Source organism: Leptosomus discolor, chromosome 7, assembly GCF_034619465.1.
Source record: "Leptosomus discolor isolate bLepDis1 chromosome 7, bLepDis1.hap2, whole genome shotgun sequence".
Taxonomy (NCBI): Eukaryota; Metazoa; Chordata; class Aves; order Leptosomiformes; family Leptosomidae; genus Leptosomus; species Leptosomus discolor.
In genome coordinates this window covers 52244046-52271744 of record NC_141397.1, presented here as the reverse complement: position 1 = coordinate 52271744, position 27699 = coordinate 52244046, and the positions used below count along the sequence as shown (strand labels likewise).

Below are 27699 nucleotides of genomic sequence, written 5' to 3'. Positions count from 1 at the left end.
TTTGCTTCTTTTACTGTTTGATTTGTCTTGCTTGGGACAATTTTTTTTGGTTTTGTCTTCATTGTGCTGTCCCTTTGCGAGGATATCAGGCTGATTCTGTCTCCTGGGGAATATAACTTCATCCTGCAAAATTTAAGAATCTCTTTAAGAGCTTCTTTCTGATCACCAGGCAGAAATGAAGTTGCGCGTAGTATTATCTCTGTCCTTTTGAGGATGTTGCATGTCATGCTATTCATTGACAAGCCCTACTACAGGCATCTTCTTCTGTGGATTTTATGTGAGAAATCTGTGTTACCTACAGGCAACAAGTTCCTGTGAGTAGCCCCACTGTGTCTTGTGAAAGGGCAGCAGGTGAGAATTTCTAATGCTGGTTGCAGATGGGGTGAAATCTGGAGTCTGGTTTCAAAAAAACCTGCAGCAGTACAGAGCACTAGGAAGCCAGTTATAGGGATTAGCTGCCATCACTTGCATCCTTGATTTAAGGCAGAAGTAAAACATAACTTGTTTGTAAGATTGTCTGCAAGTGAACTTCTTTGGAAAGCTTCATTGTATTAGAATTGAAGAACCGCAGCTCTTCTTCTTCCTCAGGCTGCTGTGAAGTCCAGACCAATATTTTTACTGGCCGTGTCTCCCAGCTGCCTTTCAGAGGTACAAAGCATGCAGATGGAGAAGCGAAACAGGAGGCCTGCAAGGTGATCATTTTGACTGTCAGGAATGCAGGATACTGTCACATCCCACTGAAATCAAATGGCAAGCCATCTCCTTGTCATCCTTCCCATATGGAAAAGAGGTTTTTAATATCTGTCCCTCACTGAAAAGCCCTAATCTGTACCCCAGTTCATCTTTCACAGAGTACTTGAGTCGGCATTGAACAGGAGTGACAAAGTGACAGAAAATGTCACGCAGCATGGCTGGAGAGCATGCCATGTTCTGTTCACAGGCGTGTTCATGGTGCTGCAGTTCCTCATACCTACCATGGGTGAGCAGGGGTCAAAGACAGTTCATCATCTGGATGGACAGATTTACCAGAGGGTTGCTTTCTTTCCAAGATGCACTCACATCTTCTTGTCAGAATCATACAGAGCAGCACCAGATTCATGAGGAATCCCTACATTTCTACAGAAGGAAAGCACGTATGTACACGGAGGGCCCCTTGCTACCCGTTACAGTGCTAAGGACAGCTATTGCCCAAATTACCACTTGCTGGACTAGCATCTCAGCAGCCCTTCTGAAAATGCAGTATGTTCAATGCAACTTTTATCTGAAAATCACTTGTAGTCTCCCCCTCACACTGAGCTCTCCTCAACTAAACTGGGAAAGTGTGGTCAACGGTTTTGTGCAGGGAATGAGTCTTTGTGTCTAAATCACAGAAATCCTCTTCCCTCTGTTTACTGATTGACAAAAATACACACATTTTCCTAGGAAAGGATTTTCATTGGAGAGGGATGATTACTAATGAAGTGAATATCCACCCTCTGGCTTTGGAGGGGCTTGTGTGAGGCATGAGCTTGTGGCAGAATGCAGCCCCAGGCCCATTGTCAACACATCAGTTAACAATGTTTGGGTTTCTGCTTAGCCTCCTTTCATCCTTCCTTATTTATCTTCTTTCTGTAATCAGCCTCCTGAGCTACTTGTATTAACAAGTGAAAATATTTTGTGCTGAGCAGGGGGAAAGCAAGTTGAAGAAATTCCAGATTTAAATTATGAAATCTTATTGGCCTTAATAATCAGAATATAATCACAAAGAACTAAGAGGCCACTTTTACAGAAAACCCCACTCCCAGAGACATCATTCTTTTGGAAAAAATGAGCCATGGTCTGGGGTTTCCAGGTCATGCAAGGAAACACTGTACGCTGTCTGATACTCTGATTCTCACCGCTTGTGAAATCCAGGTGAAGTAGGGAGTTTGGCTGCCTTTGAGCCATTTCTTTGCAAACTCCAACTCAAGGAATGCTGCAAAAGAACAGCAAAGGCCCAAGTGGCAGTGAGAATGAGCCACCTGTTTTTTCTGTGCCACCAACCAACAAAGACTTCATTGCAGCCCAGAAAATGATCCTTCTATTTTTAAGCAGGGGCAGTATGGTAGCAATAGCGTTTCAGCAAGTTCCTGAATTGTGCCCATGACAACACGACTGTTGCGAGTAAATTGAAAGCTTGTTATCTGCTCTGCTGAATGCTAGTTTCAGAAAGGGAGGAAGGTCAGTCAATATGAAAGATCTCACTATACTAGCAAGGAAAACTGGGCAGGAGTTTTAAAATTAAGAAAGTTGTCTTGCTATCAAAGTGAGAAAAAATCCTGTTAAAACTGCAGACACTTTAAATATACACAGCTGTAACAAAAGTTGCCAAAATCAGATCAGTTTCTCCAGCAGACAACTAAGGGTGTCAAAGTGAGTGAAACAGGGTATAAGCTTTCGGTTCATACGTGCTTTTCACAAGGTAGATAACCCAGGGAACATAACTGATACATGGTTGGAGAGATTTTTATAATCACCTCCACCCTCCAGTCAATATATTCCATTTCACTGGACGTTGTCCTCATTTCGTCCCTGCTGAGTACAGCTGGTGGATTACTATGCGAACTGTACCACACGGAAGACTTAACTTGGTCTTCTAGCATGGGGACCCTCTGGCACTTACAATGCACTTTAATTTTATTCTGTGTTTTAGTGCTGAATACCACAGGGTAAGTAGCACAGTACTGAATGTAGTTTAATTCAGGAAGCTTAGCTGTTAATGATAAATGTCGTTTCTTCACTTTTTAAATATGGAATGCTGTACAATTGAACCATGTCATTTTTAAAAAGAAGAAATAATTGAATTTTGTTGTTGCCTAATTCTGCACTGGCTTCTGCCTGCGAGAAAAGCCTGTGACATGGATTTCTAATGGCACATCTGAAGAGGAGTGGTTTTGAAAAAATAACCCTAGCGGTTATAAAAGACTTTTGACTCTGAATGTACCTACAGTAACCTTTGCCTTAGGACTTAGCTGATGTGTAGCAGGTTAAAGAGTGCTGAATAGAGCCCAAGGGGAAACATGTTACAGCTTTCCCTTTCTCATGGAAGAAGAAATCCAGGAAGGAAGAGCAAAGAAAATTTTCTTACTTTATCTGTCTTCACATATTGTGTTTCCTCCTTAACCTTAGCTCGATCTACTTTCCAGTTGCTTGTTGCATTTCATTGATGAATTGATTGTGTGATATTTGCTCCTAATCTCCCTAGTTTCTCTGAATGTCATTGCTTAGACCTTGAGGGGCAGTGGGGATGTTCACTGCCATGCATTCACTTAAGGACAGATTCTCTATATTGTGTCAACTACAATACGGATAATTAAGGAGGGGGCACCACAGAGGCTGGAACTGAACCCTGCCTCCTGAAACTGTGGACCACCATCAGAGTGTGTCAAGAGCTACTACTGTAGCTTTGCAGTCCTGGAAATCCCCTTACTGTGTGAAACATCCAAAAAGCAGTCATTTATGCTGTGATCTGTGGTGGGATTTTGGTCTTGTGTCAACTTACCTCTGCAGGACTTTGTAGCACCACAAGGACTATGCATTTGTAACAGCTTTTGTTTGGCAGCATTTTCAGGATAAATTAGAAGAGCTGAATGAGATGACAGCTTTGTGTCATGAGATATTTGCAGGGGTGAAAGGAAATACATAGCCTTCCAACAAACAACAGATTTGCACAGTACACTATAGTTTGCGGGCATTTACTGTTTGCTTTGTAACGGTGGGGATGACAATGCCATGAGCAAGTTAACAGCAAGTCTTTGTTGTTATCCTGTTATTATCTGAGTTGAGCTGCATCCACCCATCACTTCCATAGCTCCCTGTCCCTAGGAGAGCTGGTGTCCTAGGCAGAGAGACCTATCTTCAGTGGGATACAGAGGATAGGATCCTTCCACACTAGGTGAAGTGAACATATCCCACCCTTCACCCACTCTCAGAGCTTTGTCATGGAGTAAGCACATACAGGAAGACAGAGGCAGGCATGGATGAAACCCTGTGTCTATTCAGTGAAACACCCAGAGACATATGTTGAAGTCCCAACATTCTTTCTTAAATCATTTTTGAGTTACTAATTCCACAAGGGCTTCACTGTGTTGTTTTTCTTGGCAGGATCAAGCAAAGACCAGCTGGTGGCTTCAGAACTTGGGAACCTGAAACAGGTAACTGCATGTCATTAGTACTGCTAACATCCAAGGCAGATTTGGAACATACTAACTCCTCTTCCCTACTTTAATGTGTTATATTTCAGCTTACCTCACCAGATGTGATTTTAACAACAACTCAAGACCATTTTGTGACTGGACCCAACCTTTCAGTGTCAACCAGGGAATGTGGATACGAACCAAGCATGACACTCCAACTGATGGAACAGGTCCTGATAGAGATTATCCTGATGGAAGTAAGTGCTCTGTTGTGGCTTTGTTGATTTCCTTTTGAAGACAGCTTGACTACATTTATTCTTCTTCCTTTGAAAGAGAAAAGGGATTCATGAAGCCCTTTGAAATGTGCCAGTTTTGTTTCGTGCTGACCCTGTCTTTGACTTTTCACTGTGTCAGAAATGAGTAAATTAAACTGGGTTGCCCCATCATGGGTTGGAAATCTTTATCAGTGCATGGGGGTAGAAGAAAGCTGATTATATCTTGCTTAAGGCCTCATAGAGAATGCAGTGACGTGCAACAGTTCACTATTGAAGAGAGGGCTCGTGGCCAAATTACACTGATATCAGCTAATCTGAATAAATGTAATGATCGCTATATTGGCACTAGATAATATTCATGCCAGCAAAGTGTTACAATATCAAGTCTGAAATTAAAGAATATCTTCAAAAATCTTGTCATCAGCAACTTGACCCCAGAAAAACTGGAGTCTAATGTGGTCATATCATCAAATGAGTTCTTCCTATGGCTCCATTTCTGTTTGAACAACTATACTTGCACTCACAGATCCACGTATGGAGGATCAGTCTGCAGTCATACTGTTTATGATTAGATTAAAACAGTATTAGTTGGGATTTTTGCTAAATCATTTTCTGAATTTTTAGTATTTTGATAATAACAATTGAAATTGTCTGTTGAAAGAAGAAATTAAATATTTTTAATTTGGATTGACACAAAAAATAATGTATTGCTTTTTGAATTGACACAGACCACATAACTTTAAATGTGACTTACAATTTCTTGCCAACTAAAATATATGACTGAATGTTAGACGCTATGTGTGGAGCCATACTTTTCCTTATACGAATGGTCATTAATTTATTTTTGACTCGTTTCCATTGTCAGATGGGAGAGACTTGACTTTAACTGCACTGGGGAAATGTAGCTTTGATCTTAGCCCATGGGAAGCAAAAACCTTCAACCCTAGTAAAGCAAAATGTGATCTCATATAGAACCAATTCAGACTAAAGCATTTCAAATCCTAACAGAAATACTGTCAGTTTCTGAATTTTGAGAAGTTTCCTTCCTTTTCATAATGTCAAACCTAGATATTTTGGTGGAAATACCTGCATTGCTTTCTATCCCTTCCATTTTAAGAGGAAAACAAATGTTGATGGGTTGGAATTTTCCTTGTGCTAGGGATTTGCTCATCTTGAGACCAAAATCTTTAGAAAAAAAATATATCCTGCAAGAGAAGGTGTATAGCAGATTGCATTATTTTCCTTTGAGGAAAGAAGAAACTGAACCTGGAGAAGTGGGGCGCCATGTCTGGAGGTGCTGTCTCTTGAAAGACGCCTACACCTTTATTTGTGATCCCAAAATAACTGTTCATGTGAGACGGACTATATTTTCTTTGCTCTCCAGCTCTCATTCTAGTTTGCGTATCTAAATGGTGCTAACCATTGCAATGTAAATTCTGAACACCTTCTGCTTTGTTTCTTTGCACTGCTAATGATGCCCTTGATTTCTTCCAGAATTGGGTTGTACTTCAGTTTTAAATGGCACCTAACAAATAACAAAGATTCAACCGTATTTTAATGTTTTTCACTCTGCAGAAGGCTATTTCATCTACCAAGAAGCAAGTAATCTGATCCCATTCGACACTAACAGGCTTGAGAGCCCAGATACTGTAGTTTCTGAAAAAATATGCATAGACTTCTGGTACTATATGTTTGGGTCAGAAGACATGAATGAGCTGAACGTGCTTATCCGAGACACCACAGGGGAGTTTGTGGTGTGGAGTCGGAAAGGAAACCAGAGCTCCTTGTGGAACTACGGTGCCATCACTCATACTTTTCCAACACAGAGAACAATAAAGGTAATATATTTTCAGAATAAATTTCTTTGTACAGTGTCAGCATTTGTTCTGCCCCCACAGGATGCAAAAGGTCATGCACGTAAGCTAGAAAATACAACCAAGATTTGCTTGGTTTATATTTTGTAAATATAATGGCCTCATGCTCTGTGCCAATGAACTAAAAGAAGAAACAAACAACCCCTTGAGTTTTACTGGTGCTGTTAGTTAGGGAAAAAAATATATCTAGTTTTCTCTCTTTTTCCTTCCTTCCCTCCTTCATTTTGCCATGAAGTCAAGGGCTTTAAGTGCCTTAATTAAATGCAGGTTTGTCTGCTGTGAGTTAAGTTTTGAACTTTGGGATATTGCCTACATTGGACTCCTCTGTAGAATCCAGACAACTAATTCTCATAAATCATTTATCAAATGACAGCAAAATAGAGGACAATGTTTCTTGAAGTCCTTACCTTATTACAGAACATATATTTTAGGTTTCTGAGGGAAGCCAGAAAAAACTGTTAAAGCCTCAGCTTACTTGGTGCCTTTAGAGATATGCCAAAAAGAATACATTGAAAATGTGCTAAGGGAAATGGTATCACATTTGCCTGAACAACTCTGATGCAGTGATTTATTTTGCATCCTGCCTAGGTAATTTTTGAGGCTGTCCGAGGCCTGACAGAGTATGGGGATACGGCACTGGACAACGTGAGAGTAAGGGATGGATCCTGTGGTAAGTCTGTGTTTGCACCTCAGTGTATGCTTCCTCATCTCTGTTTAAGCTGTTGACCATTACTCAATTCCATATACAATATAGAAATTCTTCATAACTTCAAACCTGAAAAATGGCAAAAACTTTACAGTTCGCTTCATTTGAATGTTACGCTTTTTTGTAGTTTCTTTCTAAATCTTTCCTCACCATCTCAAACATTCAGAATAAGCTATCCCCTTCTCTGCAAATTTGAGCATTTTCACAAAGTCCAGCAAACTTTACCTTCACTTTAAGTCTGAAGTGCATCTCTAAAGTCAGCCAAGGCTATGCACATTGGTCTTGGATTCTAGATTAAATACTCTAACCAGCATTTTGCAGCAAATCTCAGTTCATATGAGAAATACACAGCACTGCCATATGGCACAAAAAGAAATAACAGTGAGTCAATAAAGCTGAGTTGCGCTACTAGCTCTGACTATGAATCAGCAATTTGAGCTTGATCCCTGACCCTTAACAAATCAGCCAAGACTGGCATAAGCTGTGGATGACTAGGATCTGGAACTGAATTACAGTTTCATCCCATCTTTACTGACAAGCATGCAATACTTATAAAACGTGAATCGAAAAATCTATATGGTTTGTCAAAAACCATATAGAAAATGTCGTTAGGTCTTAATAGGCCTCATTCTCAATGAAATACTACTCATATAATGACAATAAATTGTTTCAAATTTACGCTAGCCAGGAGAAAGATTTCCATTCATGTCCACACAGAACACATAATTTTCTTTAAAATTCTGTACAAAATATTTGGGGCCTTTTTGGGGTTTTTTTTGAGGGCTAGGGAGAGCCAGTTCTTCATTTTCCCAGATGTATTAGCATATGATTCAGCCACTGGATGGTGCACTAATGTAACTCCAAGAGACAAGAGAAAAGTGCTTCTCCCTCTGTTCGACTGTATGGCTACTAATATGATGAAAGTTAACCGAATTGTTAGGTTTGGTAAAAGCCAAAGTCCTCCCAACTTTTTGTTTCCACAAGAATGTTTGATTGAATAGACATTTTAATCAAATTCATGAAAAACTAAATATATGCCCATTTGTCATATAATTAACTTCAAAGGCAACTTTAGCAAGCAGTCTTCCAATTATGATGTTTGATATTTGTATCATCATTTGCAGAACTTCTTCACCTTAGATCTCAAAGGACAATAATCTTAGGAAGAGATTTTCTTCTGTTTTTTTTTTCCTCAGCTCTACAACAAAGTTAACTGAAAACTTGAGGTATCCATTGTGGGAATACAGCCATTACCAGTATTCCTGTAATTTTTCACCGATGTTGAAAGATCAAAAAGAGCAATTCTGAGCTAGATATGCAAAACCTGCATTTACACTGGAGTAGAGAGCTGGATGTGAAGAAATGGGCATATAAGAAACAACTGTACAAGAAATCAGTGCATGCAAAGAGGCTGATCCCATTTTGTAGGCATTTTATTACAAAATATCTTCAACTTTGAAGTTGAAGCGCATTAAGTGAATGGGATCGTTTTACGCAGCAATTATCAGTGTACACTAGACTTCAAGTTATGTGAAGTCTATCGGCTTCTTCTAAATTATAATCATAAGTATCTTACAAAAAACCCACATCAGCTGAGTTTGAATACATGATTAGCACAAAAGCAGAAACATCACAGTATGTAGTTACTGCATCATTATTCAAAAACCTCTAACACTTCTCGTATGACTGGTTTCCTATACTACAACTTAATCCCTATAAATAATGTCCTTAGTAGTGTCAGTAGTACGGAAGACCAACGGCCTTACTTGTGGATTCATGTGGATTATTACATAACCATAATGCATCTATAAGTAGGTTGGAAAGCATTGTTCTCCATCAACCAATTCATCACTTGATTAGCTCTTTGTACACTGACTGTTATCACACACTCAGTGCACGGTGGAGGGCTCACAAGGGTGCCATAGCAGAGTACCTGAATGAGCAGAGTTGGTCTTTGTTCTGCAAAGGGACAGGAGTGAATGTGTGCATGCTCTGAAGGTTTTAGTCAGCCTACTGTACTTACAGAGATTCAGATCCATCTCTCATTTGCATGTCGCCAGGTGAATGAACATGACATCAAAAGAATACTCACCCTGGTGTTGCTAGCTCACACCAAAAGAACTACTGCTTTTAGAAGATGTCTTTGTGATGGATAAAGAATAGGTGGAGAAGATGCTAATATTTGTTATCAAGCATAAGCAGGCAGGAGGGAAGACTCCCCAACATGACTGTATGTTGTGTCTGTCAGTAGAAAGCTCTTACAGCTCTCACATTCCTAAGAAATAAATATAGTTTTGAAGAAACAACAAAACTCTCTTATTAGAAACTACCCGTGTCCTGTGGATTTTTTTTTTTGCTATATGGCATTTGCTGGCAGGCTGCTCGCTCCCAGATCTGCCAACACTTGCAGACAATATGACTTCCATGCTGTAACATACACATCAGAAGGAGACACATATCCAATTGTAAATATACTTCCAGGCTCAGAGAATCATGCAGGCACAAGCTCAGTCACTGTCACCAAGCTAACAATCAGACGAGCTTTCCTAAGTGCTCAAAAGACCCATCCTCATTTTTAAATATAGGCAGTCCCGCTTGCTTATGAAAAACTTCTAATTTTATGCTGTTGAAGAATAAGTGGAAATTTATGTATGTTAGTGTGTAAGCATCATTCACCCTGTAAATTTATAACTCATTGTATTGCCTTGTCTTTTCTACTAACAGAAGCTGTCCCTAACCCTGTACCACCAACACCTACACCGACGGAATCTACACCACCTTCAGTGACAGGTGATTTTAGCTAATAATTTATGCTAGTCAACAGTCGTAGAAGGGCACCTAAATTTTTTATTACCAGTGCTACTCACTAGCTTCAGTTAATTGCTTTGAGTATCCCTCTATGGCATTGACTTATGCCATATAAATCTGTCTTTTCTGTTTCCATTCTTCCATATGTAATCTATAAAATCTATAAAACTATAAAAGTTTTCCCACTGCACAATGAGGTGGCTTTTCTGGATGTATCCATATGGTAATGAGAACATACTCCTTTTTCCTGTCTCCAGAAGCAATTTGCAGTATACATGGGGATCCTCACTATTACACATTTGACAAGCAACGTCATGACTTCATGGGCACCTGCACCTACACCCTCTCCAAGCTGTGTGAGAGCAACAGCTCGCTGCCCTATTTCAACGTGGAAGCAGCCAACGAGCACAGGGGAAGCAACAGTCGTGTGTCCTATGTCCGATATGTGGACATCGATGTGTATGGCTACAGGATCAATCTGGGTAAAAACAGAGTTGTTAAGGTAAGGTTGGAGCCCACTATCTACCATCAGTATACTCATAGTGTAAATGAAGAAATTGTTGCACAACGACTACAAATTCCCAGCATACATACAGTAATATTTAGAGGGCTGTCAGGTATTTAGGGGTAGGAGTAATGTGGAGTTCTTAAAGACTGGCATTTCAGGACTGAAAACATAGGCTAAAATTTTGTGCTGTGTTGCTAAACGGTGGGATTAGAGCTGGCAGTCCAGTTGGGGTTGGTGGGCTAGCCTACCTTTCTAGCTTGCCCCCCATGCTCAAGCTTGGTCTGCATCAGGGAATAAAAAGGCCCTGTGTTAACTGAGTCCATGCTGGTGGTTATTTCCCAATCCTGTGTGGTAGCTGGATAACCTGTAAAACTGCATGTTCATCCCTGATTTCTAGTTATTCCACATCACTGCTAACTACACTTAACACCTGGCATCTGCCATAAAGCAGGCCCAGATGAGAGATATGATTGTCCTAGAGCGACAATCTGATGACTCCTTTCACACTGATTGTGTCACTTGGCCAGTTATTGTATTTTAAAGCTTCTTTATGGTTCCTTTCTACAAAGGGCTAAGACAGCAGACCTGTTTGATTCAAACACCCAGTAAATGAATAGGTGACCTTACTTCATTACCAATCTTATAAAAAAATAGTACAGTGATTTATGTGACAGGAGATACAGGTTTAAATGTATGCTGAGACCTTTCTCACCTGATCTTAGAAACATAGTGAACTCATATGTCCATATCTGTCTAACAGCTTCTCTTCTGCACCTGTATCTACTGTTTTCATTATATACATGTTTCTAAGAAAACCAAACTTTCTTACGTACGTAATAAGAACAAAGGTTCTCATAATAAGATCAAAGGAGATACTAATTTTAGTAAATTTTAAAGAAATAGAAAATTTTACTTGGACACTTAATTTCTATTGTCTGGCATTTAAAAGCTGAAAATTAAAAGAGATAAAGAAATAAAAAGAAGCTTTTTCAAGATTTGTCCAAATCTGAAAATTTTCTGAGAATCCATTCTAGCTACATTTTTTAAAATCTTACTTGATACAAAATAGAAGATAGATCTGTAAGTAGTTACTGTTGGCAGACCATGCTAAGTCTTGGAGTTTTGCCAGATGAGTCTGGTTCACCAAGCTCACTTTGACCGCACTTGGAAGCTACGTAGCTACGTTGTTATGGCCTCAAGGCCCCAGATTATGTGCTTATAAACAATATTTAACAAAATGTGAGGTCTTGCTGCTCACTGTGCAAGTCCTATGCTCAATGTAGGGATGTGATCTAAGAGGGTCACCACTAAAAATACTTCTTTTAAAGTTATTATAATGATTGTCCTTCTCTGTGCCTGCAGGTTGATGGGGTCAGCCAGGTGCTCCCTCTGACCTTGGTGCAGGGTGTCCGTATTTCCTTCAGTGGGCAGTATGTTGTGGTTACTACCAACTTTGGGCTGAATGTCAAGTTTGATGGAAATCACAGAGCAGAAATCACTCTTCCCAGTACCTATGTGTCTAAAGTCTGCGGAATATGTGGAAATTATAACGGGCACAAATCAGATGACTTTCTTAACCCAGATGGAGAGATGGAAACAAACTCAGCCAGTCTTGGCAACAGTTGGCAGGTTTACAATGACTCCAGGTACGACTCCAACCAGGATGTTAGTTCTTAGCTGTTCGTTGTGCAATGACAGGTATTTTAATCAATTGTTGTATGTGGACTAAAAATGTCAGGCACATGGGATAAAATAAATTCTTATCAGTGTATTTACTTCACCTATCTGGGTAAAGTTTCATGGCAAATTTGACTGTGTTTAAAAAGAGAAAATTTAAATAAAACACTGAAGATGCCCACTAAGATTTCAGTTATTGTTATATTAATGCTAATACTTGAAGATCTTTTTTGAACTCTTCTGAGATACTTTCATATTTATTTTATAATTTCACAATATATTATTTAGTGATAGTAGAGGTTTCACTTCAAATACTTTTACTTTTTGTTTGCCCTTCCTAGGTATATTCCACATAGAAAATGATGTAAAAGAAAGCTGAAATAAATGTTTGGGTTTCTTTCAGGCCTCTCAAAGGCTGTAATGCTGATATTATATTAAAATCTGAATTTCTACCTAAGTGTTCAAAATGTAGAGCTTTAAAATATGTCATGCTTAACCTGGGGACAGACCTGTAGTTTTGTTAGTTGTGATTTGAAAAGCATCTTAGGTGCTAGTGCATCCAAAGTTTAATTGGTGAATTTTTCCACATCTTTTTTTTTCCACACTAGGTGCTTGCCAGATGATGGCCATACTCCAAATTGCACTGCTGATGAAAAACATACGATCCAAAGCAATGAATACTGTGGTCTGATCACAGATCCTAGTGGTCCATTCCAGAATTGCCACTCAGTAGTTGATCCCCAAAGTTATTCTGAAGCCTGCCAGTATGATCTCTGTGAACTTCATTTGAACAATGCAGCCCTCTGTCAAAACCTGCAGGCTTATGCAGATGTATGCCAAGCTGCAGGAGTCCAGCTGACACCATGGAGAAATGCAACCTTCTGCGGTATGTAGCAAAGATTACTGGAAACTACCATCGGTCAGGAGGATGTAATTAGGACTTCCAGAAGACAGAGCATTACAAGACATTGTTTTGAATTCATATAACATTGTGAATCTTGACTGACCAGGCTAAAGATTTCAGGGTTACATAGAGTCCTCAGTTTGATTCTTTTGAGAAGAGTCTAGTGAAAATAGTTAAACTGCTTCAGATGAAAGGAGAAAACACTGTCTAGTCCATCTTAAAATAGAATCAGAGGCTTTTCCTTTGAATTCCTCTAGTGTCCCTAGATTTTTGTTCAGGGGTATTAAGTGTGTCGGGGACATTTGACTTAGAGGGTTTTTTACCTTCTGAAGAAGTGATGTCTAAACTTAAGTGTCTTTGAGGAAAAAAATCTCATTCTTCATATGCTTAGTAGACATGTAACAGTTTTACCCACCCTCCCTGCTGAGAGCCTGAGCTGCTTCTCCTATCCTCCCAGCCTCTTTACCCTGTGGGGTGGCCAGGCACCCAGTTAAAAAAAGTGAAGCTGCATCTTCTCCTCCTGCAGCAACCTCAGCAAAACCACATCAAGGTGGATACCTTGTATGAACATAGAAGAGACATGAGCCAGAGCAGGTGAAAGGCAGAGCTGTAGATGGGGATAGGGAAGCCAGGCAGTCTGGGACAGTGAGAAAGGAGCTTTGAGGTGGAAGATCCTGGATTTAGAGAAAGCAAGTAGGAACCAAAAAGGGAAAATGAGAATTTACTTAGAAGTCTATGGAAAAGAAGGACAGGTTGAAACTGGCTAGGCAGGGAATCAAGGACAAGGAAGCACAGACTAGGTAGCTGGTCCAGCAGCAAGAGCTTGTTGCTCTTCTAGATATAATGAAGTCAGAGCTGATGGGAGGAATATATCTGAGACTGAACAGAGATGTCTGAAACTCACAGTTTGTAGCAGTGCAGAGAGCAGGATGAAGGAGGAACACCTCTGACGAGCTGAGCAGGAGATCTGGGATACAGGGAGAAGGAGAGTATCAGAAACTATCAGTGGCACAAACTACCATATATATAAGAAAGGAGGAAGTGCCAGCCATTATCCCTATCGATGTGGATATCAGTGTGTTCTGTACAGGCACAGTGATTCATGATTTCAGATGAGAGAGGAGGCAGACTGGAATTAAAGGACAGGACTGAGGTAAGAAGCCTGTGTGATGGAGATTGTAACCATGCTAATGGAAGTGGAGAAGGTACTGAGGGTGGAGAAGAGACAGAAACACAGAGAGGCACAAGACAAAAGATGTCTAGTATTGAAGTAATAGACAGAAGTCTGTGCTGTAGATTAAATGGGAATAATGACATTTCTTCTGTGAATGTTGGTAAAGATTCAATAAAGAACATTTCTCAAGCATTCAGGCATGTATTATGTTAAAAAAACTCCACACCATGTTATCTTTAGATCAGGATTTAAATACTGCCTGAAAGTCCTGAACAGATCTGCTCCCACCAGAAGCAATGCAAGGAACATGAAATGGTGATTCAGTGCCCTATGTGCCTTCTGCGCTGAAGGAGATGGGGAGATTAAAGAAAGAGGCTTGTCTGTAAACACTGGAATAACTGAAGCCTGATTTCTTTCTAACTTTTGTTACACATTTGACTGCAGTCACCAGCTAGAGACATTACTGAGGTTTTCTCTCATAGATTCTATGGTTTCTAAGCAGGAATGAGACCTCTCTGTAGCTGTTCTTTCTGCTGAAAGAGCTTGCAGGATCTCTCCTCTTTTCCTTGCACTTATTTCATTTAATGGACCTGAATATGTTTTTATCCTTTACCAACCTCACCAACTATTTCCAGTAAGTCAGCTGGGTCAAATTTAGTAAGTGGGCGGATAAGCAGAGAAATACACAATATAATTGTTTGATCTCTGTCTCCTTAGGAAAGCGGGCTAAAAACTAAGTGAGAAAATATGTCATTAAAAACTGAACTGCATCACATAAACATATAGAAGCTGAAAAAAGATTGTTCAGAAAACTTCGACTCTGGCAACTTCTCACCAGAAAATATCAGTGTTTAAAATCTTTGATTAGGTTGGGTATCTCCATGTTGTGTAGGTAACAAGATCTAAAAAATAGAATAGAGCACTTGTACATCCTGATTATTTAACAAACATTACAGACCTTGGTGAATTGAAAAAACATTAATTAAGAAGCTACGATATGACTAGAATTAAATACCAGTAATACAAGAATATCAGGACTAGAACTTAAATATGGCACATGTCTAGGAGAGATAACCAACATGACGTGAATAACCTCAGCAAAATGCAAGAATTCAAAGCAATCCTATTCAGGAATAAGAGGTCTCCTAGGAAATTCTCTCCATGGGTGAAACTTTAAATAGCCCAGAACTCAAAAGAAATTAAAGGGTAGTAAGACAGTAAAGACGTGCATCAAACTGCCACAGAACTTCAAGATGTCCCCAAATATTTCAAAACAAAACAGAATATGGTATTAAACAAAACCCAATATTCAATAGCTAAAAAAGGATTAATAAATAGGTTTATCTTTTATTACCCAGTGCTAGCCTGCTCTGACAACACCCACTACGAGCCCTGTGCTGCAGCCTGCCCTGCCACCTGCATTGACCCAACAGCACCCTACAGCTGCAGCCTGCCGTGCGTGGAGGGCTGTGTGTGCGACAGCGGGTACCTGCTCTACAACAACCGATGCGTGCCCAGCCAGCAGTGCGGGTGCTGGCACAACGGGCAGCACTACCCCGTGGGCTCAGAGTTCTGGACGGACAACACCTGCTCCTCAAAGTGCACTTGTCCCGCGCGGGGAAGCAAAGTCCAGTGCTCCAGTGCCTCGTGCCCTGCGGGACAGTACTGCGGGGTGCAGGATGGGAAACCTGTGTGCCTGGAACAATCTTACGGCATCTGCCACGTCCACAGTGACCCTCACTACAACACCTTTGACAAGGTGACGCACAACTTCATGGGCAACTGCACCTACACCCTGGCCAAAGTGTGCTCCAACACCACCTCCCTGCCCTACTTCAACGTTGAGGCCAAGAACGAGCATCGTGGGAACACCCGAGTGTCCTATGTGCGCGAAGTCCTGGTTGAGGTGTACGGAGAGCGCATTGCCATTGTCAAGAAGGAGAAGAGCCAAGTGCTGGTAGGCAGCGGGGCTGGCACGAGCGTGGCGTGGCCGCAAGGCGGGGCTGGCTTTTCTTGGCAGGGCCTGGCATGTACCAGATACGTCCGTTGTCCCAGGCCCAGGTGGGTTCCCCTGACGCCACTGGGTTGCTTTTTTCTTCTTTTCCGGAGGGGCTGGAGAAGGAAGAGGCAAACGGGGAATGTGGCCCTTGTTGAACACAGGCCCCTGCAGAGCATGCCCCCCTCTGCAAGCCACAGGGGCATCTGGGTGTGAGGGCATGACGGGCTCCGGTTTGCCGTGCCTGGCCTGACAGCTGATTTCGCTGGGGCTGCAGACCCCAGGGAGGCCAAGGGCAAGGCCAGGGCCCATTGCTGTGTGTCTGCCCTAGGTGAACAGTGTGCGCCAGACCTTGCCAGTGAGCGCAGCGGGAGGTGCCATCACGGTGAGCAAGAGCGGCCGCTACATCGTCCTCGAGACAGACTTCGGCCTCAGAGTGTCCTACGACACTGACCACTCGGTGGAGGTGAAGGTGCCCACCACCTACTTCAACCTGACCTGCGGCATGTGCGGGAACTTCAACAACCGGAGAGAGGACGACTACATGATGCCCAACGGGCAGCAAGCCGCAGATTCCAACGCGCTGGGGGAGAGCTGGCAGGTCCCAGACAGTGACGCCTCTTGTGGTGTCCCCGTCCCCTCCCCACCCTGCAGTGCAGAAGAGGAGAAGCTCTACCAATCGGACCAGTTCTGTGGCATGCTGACTGCCAGGCCTGGCTCTTTTGAGAGCTGCCATGCCGTGATCAATCCCCAGAGCTACTTTGAGACCTGCTTCTATGACCTTTGTGCCCTGAACGGTGGCCACGAGGTCCTGTGTGCTGCTCTGGAGGCCTACGCTGATGTATGCCAGGCAGCCGGCGTGACTCTTCTTCCCTGGAGGAATGCCACCTTCTGCCGTGAGTTTCTGTAGAGAAATGAATCTTTAAATAGCTCCCTTGTTTTCTTAAGAGGCTGGTTTTAGCTAATAACTCACATAGCTTACAGATCTTGAATTCTTCACATAATTACATACGAAATATTGAGAAATAAAATTCTGAAAAAGTCACCCCATTGTTGTTTTCTGCCAAAGAGCACAGTGAAGTTTTTTTCAGTATCTCAAGAATCTGTGTCAAAACATTAGTCCTTGATAATCTAGAATCACCTCTGAGTTTTATATGATGTTTTGACTTCAGTAGGTTTGTTCATTTCCAGACTACGTCTAATGACTTTAGCAATCTGTGTACTTCTAGAAAAAAATAGCTAAGTACCAGATCTATGGTAGATTGGCATAGTTTTTACTTGTATTTTGAGATGCTTAGCATCCAGGATGTATGTGTTGAACATTCATGCTTTTTTCTTGTTCAATGTTTTCTTTTTCGGTTTCTGATATCAAAATAGGAAAGGAATTTCAGGCTTCAAAAAACCTCCCACTGTCCCTAGATCAAAATAATCACATTTTTGGATCGTGATTTCATGTGAGTTGTGATTGTCATTTCAGTGCCTTTTATTGTTTTTCAGCTGTTGCATGTCCTCCCAATAGTCATTACAATCCATGCACCAATGCTTGTCCAGCAACTTGCACTGACCCTCTTGCACCAAAGAACTGCAGTAGACCTTGTGTAGAAGGATGTGAATGCAACAATGGTTTTGTCATCAGCGGGGGACAGTGTGTGTCCATGAGCAACTGTGGCTGCCTTCAGAATGGCAAATATTATGAGGTTTGTTTTGGCACACATTCAGGGGCTTATTTCACAGTTCATCATTACCATTAACTCTTTTAATTTAGTTTTATTTTGTTGTCTCTAACAGAAAGGAGAAGCTTTTTGGCAAACAGACTGTGCAGGCCAATGTATATGTGCTGGAAATGGGACTGTAGTTTGCAATTCAGACACATGTGAAGTAAACAAAATTTGCAAGGTGCAGAATGGACTCATAGGATGTTATCCATTGAATCCCAGCACCTGCCACATTTTTGGGGATCCACATTATATAACCTTTGATGGGAGACTGTACCACTTCCAAGGTGACTGCAATTATACCGTCGTTGAGACATGCACAAATTCTTCTGAAAGTTTTTCAGTGACAACAAGAAATGAACATAGAGGAAACCCAAACTGGACAGCCTTGAACTCAGTTGCTGTCACACTGAAAAATCTTCATATTGTTTTGAAGAAAAATAAAGAGACCTATGTAAGTGTTCTACTTTAAGCATAAACAATTCATCACTTCTATTCACTTTACATTTCTGACCAAAAGAACTGAATCAGGTTTCTCGGCTTTATTCATCTCCAAGACTGCACATGCTAAGAGTCACAGAAATGTTTGCGTTTGTTTTTTTTTTTTTTTCAAAAAAGGCAGAAATCAGCATAGCTTCCTTCTGTCCATTCAAATCTTCTCTAAATGAGGTTGTAGGAAAAAAATCAGCTTCATCCCTGGGTTCTTCTATAACAGAAAGCTTTTGCTGAACTAAATCTCAGTCTGAATTTTATAGATCTGGTCTTTAAAATAAAAATAGTATTTTTGCTTTATACTCTCAGACTCATACATACCAGAGCTAGCTTTAAACTACCTATTCCAAGTATCACTATGTGTGTAGTTGTGACAGCACAGAGCTCAACTTGTGCTACAAAGCACTATTCAAGATGCGGGGTAAGTATACAGCCCCTTAGCCTCTGCCAAGCTTTGAACTTCTGTGTCTACACTATGGATTAGAATAAGGCTGACTTGGAGAAGAACACTATAGTACTGGCAGTGTGAACCTCCCCTTTGCTCCTGAGAGCATTATTGACTAACTTCGTTGTGTGGATTTTGTTTTCTTCAGGTGAATGGAGTTCAGGTTTACCTTCCTGTGGATTTGAGCCATGGAGCCAGAGTAGCTATAAAAGGACACTATATGGTCATTGATACCTCTGTAGGGATCCAGGTTAAGTTTGATGGTGACCAGGAGCTTTTCATTCTGGTTGACGAAAGTCTCAAAGGACAGCTGTGTGGTCTGTGTGGGACATTCAATGACAACCAACTGGATGATTTTCTAAAACCAGATAAAGTCCTAGAACAGGATCCAAACAAATTTGGTGATAGCTGGCTAGTAAAGGATGACAACAGGACGTAAGTATCTGATAATACTTCAGGAAACAGCAAAATACCTGAAATATAAATCATCTAGTTAGAGGATGAACATAAATTACTTACATTCCATAGTAGCCCTTCTTTGATATTAGTTGTTTGCTAGTGTTTTCACCTTTTGTAGAATCATAGAATCATACAGTGGTTTGGGTTGGAGGGGACCTCAAACGTCATCAACTCCCCTGCCATGGCAGGGACACCTCCCACTAGACCAGGTTGCTCAAGGCTCCATCCAACCTGGTCTTGAACACTTCCAGGGATGGAGCATCAAGAATTTCCTTAGGCAACCTGTTCCAATGTCTCACCACCCTCAGGGTGAAGAACTTCTTTCTTATATCTAGTCTATAATGAATAACTCCATATATATATCTCTCTCTCTATATATATATAAAAATAACTCCAAATAAAGTTTGAATAATAACTCCACTTTTCAATAGAAAGCATTGAAATTTTAAAACCAGCCTTCAGAGGTTTTCCACATGAACTTCACAGATTTTATTTGAAATCGAGCTCCTTTTTTGCATATAACTTGATTTTTTTCTTCTCTATTTTAAGATACATCCTTTATATTATCTTGCTATAAGAAGTCTAAATATCTCTCTCAGATTCAGCTCCTGAGATAACTCCACGTTGTTTAACCTAGGCATGGGGCATTTATCTGTCTATTACTTTATCTCTCTATTAATGCTTTCACATACAAATTACTGCTCTTACTATATGCAACAGTGAATTGAAATTATCTTGCTTGTATTAACCAATTTATTGATTTTTGTCTGGACTTCGTTCTACAGATAGATAGTAACATATCAACAATTCACAATTACGTTCTTAATGAGGAATTATGAGTCAAACAGTAGTATTTCTCACTCTTGGGTTTGACACACTGAAGATGGCTATATAAAGAAAATCCACAGAATTTGGCATAGGGTTCTATTAATGTTAAGGTATGCTTTGCAGGATAGAACAAAATAGAAAGACTTATTATATAACCACACTGCTGCTTTTTTTTTTGGATGCAGGTGTAGTCCAGTTGCAGTTGTACCACCCACTTGTGACACAGCAAAAGAGAAAGAATATGAAGAATTCTGCAAAATTATTTTGAAAAACAGTGGGCCTTTTCAGGTTTGCCATTGGCACATTCCCCCACAGCTGTATTTCGAGAGCTGTGTCTATGACCTGTGTGCCACAGAGGGGAATTCTGATCAGTTTTGCAAGATTTTAGAGGCATATGCTGCTGCCTGTGAACTTGGAGGTGTAAATCTGGGTGAATGGAGGAAAGACACCATCTGTGGTAAGTCATTAGCTTGTTTAGCAAATAGCCATCCAATTTAATCCTCGTGCTACAAATGTAAATCCAAAGGACTAAGAAGTTGAGCAGAGTTTCAGAAAAGGGGATTCAAGGAGACACAGGAAGCTTTCAAGTGCTTAGCGTCTCTGGAAATTTGGCTTCTAAGCTAAGCTTATAATAAACTCCCAGTATTCACTTCACAACATGTTGTTTGAACACTTTTGACCTAAGACCGTGGTTCAGAACTGGGTCATGAAAGACAACATACATTGTCAGTTAAGGGCTCAGCCAGGGACAATTGAGCACTTGTCTAACAAATCACCCCTTTGGCTTTAATAAAATATTTTATCTTTTTGAGAAGTGTTAATACATCACTTACCCAACCTGCCTACATCTCCAGGTTTTTACCAAGCACATTATTATGTGAAATAAATTCAGAAGTATACAAACCAGGCCTTTAAAATTAGTAAAGGAGAATCCTGCAGTTTGAGGTCCATTCAGCCTTCCAGTCATAACAGTGTTAGGCCCTTATTATCTAGCTAGACTAATAAAGATAGAGGTAAGGCTAGAGGCAAGAAATCGCTGCTTCTAGAACTTCCAGAGGTGGTTATGAAAGCCAGCAGAAATGGCAGCCTAAGTATGAGGCTATGACATGAAAAGGCATTCCATAACCTCTTTCCAATTCTGAGACAATACTTCTCATCTCACTTTATAAGCAGTAAAAAGAAATGTCAGGCCATTCTCATGATGATGCCTAGATTTCCACCTAAGCAGGACTTTGAGAGCTTGTTGAATACTACTGTGTCAAATAGGACAACTTTTAGCAATTTGAAATGACCAAGGATTATGACTGTGGCACAGTGTAAAAATATAGGATGTTAGTGCATTATGATGACAAATGAAGAAGGGACTTGTAAAATAACACACATTCTCAGGCACATAAAATTTCCCATTTTGTAGTCAATTTCTCTGTACTGGTCACTTCTACTCATTCAATTATAACATGTTAAAATTTTTCATGAACATGGGTGCATGATACCTAGGGCATTGTCAGAACAGAAAGAAGATTCCAGACCTCATTGTGGAATCTCTGTCTTTCTGCACCATATACAGCTGCACCAACAGCCTGCAATATGTCCTGCACATTTGATGTCGACTTCTGTGAATGGGAACAGGCAACCAATGACAACTTCGACTGGATAAGGCACAAGGGGCCGACACCCACACCAAATACCGGCCCTTCCCATGACCACACTACTGGAGGTAGGTACAGCGAACAGTATCTGGCTGTGCTTCTCTTGAAAGAGGCTAAGGAGCCTCTTTTACCAGCCAATCCTGGTCACACATTTCCTAGGCTCAACCCAGAGCCTTCTGCAGCAGTCAGGAATCTGCTGTGGGATACATTCCTGTAAAGTGTCTTCAAGCAAAGGTATATCCAGGCTGAAACTGAATCATTGTGGCAATCAACCTTTCCTTCAGAAGGCTTTCTTTTCCCTAAGAAGGAGAACAGCGTAATCTGCTGGAAATCCATTCGGGGGCTGAAAGTATAAAGCAGGTGCTGGGTGAAGAAATGTTGCATTGTATACAATCTGTAAATGAAGTGACTGCCTTATCCTGGCATATTAATGTGAACAATTGACACTCTGCTCTTTCCAGAGGGCTATTATATCTACCTGCAAGGGAGCAATGCCCTCCCTGGCTTTGTGGCTCATCTGGTCAGTCCACTGTGCAGTTCAGCAGGACCGTACTGCTTCCGCTTCTGGTATCACATGTACGGAGCGGCTGAAACCATGGCCCTGCGGGTGTATGTTGTTCATAAAGAAACATCAACGCTGGAATGGAAAGCTGCTGGAAGCAAAGGGGACAGATGGAACCTGGGAGAGGTCACGGTGCACAGCACAGGAAACATGCAGGTAAGGGCACAGGCTCTCACTGTCATCTGAGATGAGCGCTGCTTTCTAATGGCACTTTGCACCTGCGTCTGGAGCTAATGCTGGGAACCATCCCTTCCCTTAGATTGTCCTCGAGGGCATGATAGGTGAAGATTTCCGGAGCGACGTAGCATTGGATGATCTGTCCATTGAAAAGGGATCCTGTCCAGGTACAAGGCTTGGCTTGGGGAAGTGCGGCTTGAGAGAGGTCACTAACTGAGGTGGCAGGCTGTGCTAGGTGCAGGAGCACAGGTTGTCTTTGCAGTGCCCTGTAGGGCAGTGATGCAGCTTGTGCCCAAACAGTCTTCCCTCTGAGAGACTGGAGCACTGGCCCTGCTGGCAGTCACTATTAAGTTCATGTGTTACATGGCCCACAGCCAAGACACTGACCGTAGGTACAGAAGAGCCTAACGTGCTTTTATCACCCAGCCCTGCTGGTGGCAGAGCCCGTGAGGGGCAGGGCGCTTTCTGAGATGTCACTCTGCGATCCCTGCCCCGGGCCTTCTTGGTCACGGTGTTGGCTGTTGGGGAAGCGTGGGCCAGCTGCCTGCAACAAATCTCCCATGTTGGCAATGATCCCCTCTAACCCTCTCTTGTGCTACGTCCGTCAACGGCAGAACCCGGGACCGCCTTGCCGACCACCACAACACGGCCTCCACCCACACCAGAACCCACACCAAGCTCAGGTACTCTCATGCTCGCCCCCATCTTCTACTCTTTGTTGAAACTGTTCATTTTGCTTCCTCCAAAGCCCATGACCAAGCGTCGAAGTGTCTATAGCGAAGGGGATGCGTGTCTCCTTCTATCTCCAGCTGTGCCGGTGGGAGAGCACCTGAGTGCTGGGGTTTTTGCTGAGGAGTCACTGTGCGATCCCTGGCCTGGGCCTTTCCGGTCACGGTGCTGGGGGTTTGGGAAGGCTGGGCCAGCTGCCTGCAACCAATCTCCCATGTTGGCACTGACCACTTCTACCTCGGTCTCTCCGTAGTTCCACTTACTACTACACCCTCGACTCCACTGCCAGACAACACAATGCAGCCAACATGTACAACACCAACACCTGGGCCAACCTCAGGTGCTGCTATTATTGGTAGTGTTTTGAGTCATCTTCAAGACCCAAAGTGGATACACAGAGCATTTGCATTGGAGGGATGTTATTTGCCTTGTCCGTTTCCTGCTGTATTCGGACACACATTGAATGCTACCCACTGTCTGAGGTTTGGGGTGGGCCACCTGTACTTCTGGCGTTTAGGTGTTTGAGGATGTTTGAATCGGATGCCTTGAAGAAGTAACTCTGTCTTGACATAATTCTCCAGTAACTCTGTCTCTTGGTAAAAGCGGTAGACCAGTCATGGGACTGATGCTCTTTGTGCAAGGTTGGCTGGGGAGAAGAGGTGGCAGGAAGTGCTTAACTGAACATTTCCTCTGGTCTTTCCACTGTCAGGGACCTGTGTGGTGGAAGGAGACCCTCACTACCACACGTTCGACAAGCAGCTACATCACTTCATGGGCACCTGCACCTACACCCTCTCCAAGCTGTGCGAGAGCAACAGCTCGCTGCCCTACTTCAATGTGGAAGCGGCCAATGAGCACAGGGGAGGCAACACTCGTGTGTCCTATGTCCGATACGTGGATGTCGATGTGGCTGGCCAGCGGATAAGGCTGGGGAAGGGCGGAGTGGTGACGGTAAGCACGAGGGGTGAGGCGGTGGGGCTGTGCAAGAGCAGAGGGTCGTGACAAATGGGTTGCTCCAAACCTGACTGGGTTTCCGTCCTTCCAGGTCAACGGGGTGGCAGAGGTCCTGCCCTGCGCCCCATCCGCGGGCGTGCAGGTCTCATCCAGCGGGTTCTACACTGTGGTCACAACAGACTTTGGCTTGAGAGTGAGGTTTGATGGGAGCCATCGGGTGGAGGTGACGCTTCCAAGCACCTTTGGGCAGAAGGTTTGTGGCATGTGTGGGAACTACAACGGGATGGCAGCAGATGACTTCCTGAACCCAGAAGGGGTGCTGGAGCCAGACTCCACCAGCTTGGGCAACAGCTGGCAGGTGTCCAACGACAGCAGGTGGGTGTGTGTCCCCAGCAGGTGGGGGGACGTGTTGGGCAAGGGGAGGGGGAGGCACCAGGAGAAGCCCACGGGTGACCCAAGGGCCCTTCTCGCCATCTTTCCACAGCTGCTCAGCCGGACCACTCCCCACCCCAGCCTGCAATGAGACAGACAAACAAGTCATTGCCAGCAGCCACTTCTGCGGGATCCTCACTGACACCAGCGGCCCGTTTCACATGTGCCACACTGTGCTGAGCCCCAACGACTACTTTGACACCTGCCTTTATGACCTGTGTGAGCTGGAGCTGGACCGCGAGGCCCTGTGCAGGAGCTTGCAGTCCTACGCAGATGCCTGCCAGTCGCTTGGTGTCAAGATACCTGTGTGGAGGAATGCAACCTTCTGCCGTAAGTCCACGCATGGTACCACGGACCGTTACTCTTGGGAAAACACAAAACAGGAACGAAAAAGTGGGGTGGGGACTGAGGAATATTTTTATTATGTGCCATGGGGATTTACAGACAGTTGCATTCGCAGTATTAGAGGTGCCGTTTTCTGTTTCATTTGATCAGTTATGACTTACAATACCCGTGGAGGCAAGCAGACCACGGAGAAAATACAGGCTCTTAATTTCTCAAAGGAAAAAATACAGCACAAACAAGTATTATGTTCTCCAAGTAATGGCCGTGTCTTCTGTCTCGGCAGCCATCGCCTGTCCAGCCAACAGTCACTACGAGCCCTGTGCTGCAGCCTGCCCTGCCACGTGTTTTGACCCAATGGCTCCTGCTACCTGCAGCCTGCCGTGCGTGGAGGGCTGTGTGTGCGACAGCGGGTACCTGCTCTACAACAACCGATGCGTGCCCAGCCAGCAGTGCGGGTGCTGGCACAACGGGCAGCACTACCCCGTGGGCTCAGAGTTCTGGACGGACAACACCTGCTCCTCAAAGTGCACTTGTCCCGCGCGGGGAAGCAAAGTCCAGTGCTCCAGTGCCTCGTGCCCTGCGGGACAGTACTGCGGGGTGCAGGATGGGAAACCTGTGTGCCTGGAACAATCTTACGGCATCTGCCACGTCCACAGTGACCCTCACTACAACACCTTTGACAAGGTGACGCACAACTTCATGGGCAACTGCACCTACACCCTGGCCAAAGTGTGCTCCAACACCACCTCCCTGCCCTACTTCAACGTGGAGGCCAAGAACGAGCATCGTGGGAACACCCGAGTGTCCTATGTGCGCGAAGTCCTGGTTGAGGTGTACGGAGAGCGCATTGCCATTGTCAAGAAGGAGAAGAGCCAAGTGCTGGTAGGCAGCGGGGCTGGCACGAGCGTGGCGTGGCCGCAAGGCGGGGCTGGCTTTTCTTGGCAGGGCCTGGCATGTACCAGATACGTCCGTTGTCCCAGGCCCAGGTGGGTTCCCCTGACGCCACTGGGTTGCTTTTTTCTTCCTTTCCGGAGGGGCTGGAGAAGGAAGAGGCAAACGGGGAATGTGGCCCTTGTTGAACACAGGCCCCTGCAGAGCACGGAACAGAGACACGGCTCTGCAAGCCACAGGGGCATCTGGGTGTGAGGGCATGACGGGCTCCGGTTTGCCGTGCCTGGCCTGACAGCTGATTTCGCTGGGGCTGCAGACCCCAGGGAGGCCAAGGGCAAGGCCAGGGCCCATTGCTGTGTGTCTGCCCTAGGTGAACAGTGTGCGCCAGACCTTGCCAGTGAGCGCAGCGGGAGGTGCCATCACGGTGAGCGGGAGCGGCCGCTACATCGTCCTCGAGACAGACTTCGGCCTCAGAGTGTCCTACGACACTGACCACTCGGTGGAGGTGAAGGTGCCCACCACCTACTTCAACCTGACCTGCGGCATGTGCGGGAACTTCAACAACCGGAGAGAGGACGACTACATGATGCCCAACGGGCAGCAAGCCGCAGACTCCAACGCGCTGGGGGAGAGCTGGCAGGTCCCAGACAGTGACGCCTCTTGTGGTGTCCCCGTCCCCTCCCCACCCTGCAGTGCAGAAGAGGAGAAGCTCTACCAATCGGACCAGTTCTGTGGCATGCTGACTGCCAGGCCTGGCTCTTTTGAGAGCTGCCATGCCGTGATCAATCCCCAGAGCTACTTTGAGACCTGCTTCTATGACCTTTGTGCCCTGAACGGTGGCCACGAGGTCCTGTGTGCTGCTCTGGAGGCCTACGCTGATGCATGCCAGGCAGCCGGCGTGACTCTTCTTCCCTGGAGGAATGCCACCTTCTGCCGTGAGTACCCACCTTGCCGTTGCCAGCAGGGAAACGTGCCGCTCCCTGTGCTCAGAACCTCTGGCCAAAGCCAGTTTTTGGTCTTCCCTTTCCCAGAAGGCCGTCCTTCCTTGAAGGCTTGCTGGTCCTGATTGTTCCCTTCCCATTGCAGCCCTGCTGTGCCCCACCAACAGCTACTATGATCCTTGCATGACTGCCTGTCCTGCCACCTGTGTGGACCGACAAGCCCCGCAGAACTGCTCCAAGCCCTGCGTGGAGGGCTGTGCGTGTGCCTCTGGCTTCCTCCTCAGCGGAGACAGCTGTGTGCCTGAGGCCCGCTGTGGCTGCCTCTTTGAGGGCAACTACTACAGCGTGAGTGAAAACCCTGCCCTGGCTTGTACCCCTCCCAGGGCACTCCCTTGCCTCTACTTTCCTGCCTGATACGTTGACGTTTGGTATTTCTCTGCTTGCAGGAAGGCGAGTACTCTGTGAGTGAGAACTGCACTCGGCAGTGCCGGTGTGAAGCCAACGGCCAGATGGTTTGCTCTGCGTTGGCCTGTGGTGAGGACGAGGTCTGCAAGATCCAGAACGGCCAGAGGGGCTGTTACCCAGCCAGCAGTGCTCTCTGCCACATCTACGGCGACCCGCATTACAGCACCTTCGACGGGAAGCTTCACCACTTCCAGGGCTCCTGCAACTACACGGTGGTGACAGGCTGCGGCAACTCCTCCCTTGGGTTCATTGTCACCACCCGCAACAAACATCGTGGCAGCCAGAGCTGGACAGCTCTGGACTCTGTGGCACTGTCCATGGAAGGCCTCCACATTGCGCTGCGCAAGAACAAGGCGGTCTACGTAAGGCCCCTCATTTTTACACCTGGGAACAACAGATGCCCTAGGCACCATTAAGTACCACTCTGTCCCCAGCGAGAGCTTGATATTGCCTCAGTCTGCTGGCGTGCTCACAGAAGAGCGTGGCGAGGCTCTGAGCGGGGCAGATATGGCTGCCCGTGCAGCAACAGTTTTTCGGCT

General features: G+C 44.2%; 1 protein-coding gene across 1 annotated transcript in view; it reads left to right on the top strand.

The window, feature by feature from the left end:
- The first annotated feature begins 2619 nt into the window (after window positions 1-2619).
- The window catches only part of LOC104343184 (IgGFc-binding protein-like), an 82540-nt gene continuing 57460 nt past the window's right edge, over window positions 2620-27699 (top strand). The window contains exons 1-27 of the mRNA XM_086468594.1: window positions 2620-2687; window positions 4123-4172; window positions 4262-4411; window positions 6005-6267; window positions 6892-6973; window positions 9734-9799; window positions 10075-10319; window positions 11688-11971; window positions 12611-12888; window positions 15439-16037; window positions 16408-16972; window positions 17574-17773; window positions 17865-18245; window positions 18877-19163; window positions 20201-20472; window positions 21583-21732; window positions 22126-22382; window positions 22486-22570; window positions 23003-23086; window positions 23386-23472; window positions 23842-24083; window positions 24178-24461; window positions 24571-24848; window positions 25147-25745; window positions 26125-26689; window positions 26841-27040; window positions 27142-27522. Coding sequence (XP_086324720.1) covers window positions 2620-2687; window positions 4123-4172; window positions 4262-4411; window positions 6005-6267; window positions 6892-6973; window positions 9734-9799; window positions 10075-10319; window positions 11688-11971; window positions 12611-12888; window positions 15439-16037; window positions 16408-16972; window positions 17574-17773; window positions 17865-18245; window positions 18877-19163; window positions 20201-20472; window positions 21583-21732; window positions 22126-22382; window positions 22486-22570; window positions 23003-23086; window positions 23386-23472; window positions 23842-24083; window positions 24178-24461; window positions 24571-24848; window positions 25147-25745; window positions 26125-26689; window positions 26841-27040; window positions 27142-27522 — 7002 coding nt within the window. The remainder of the gene's footprint in view (window positions 2688-4122; window positions 4173-4261; window positions 4412-6004; window positions 6268-6891; window positions 6974-9733; window positions 9800-10074; window positions 10320-11687; window positions 11972-12610; window positions 12889-15438; window positions 16038-16407; window positions 16973-17573; window positions 17774-17864; window positions 18246-18876; window positions 19164-20200; window positions 20473-21582; window positions 21733-22125; window positions 22383-22485; window positions 22571-23002; window positions 23087-23385; window positions 23473-23841; window positions 24084-24177; window positions 24462-24570; window positions 24849-25146; window positions 25746-26124; window positions 26690-26840; window positions 27041-27141; window positions 27523-27699) is intronic.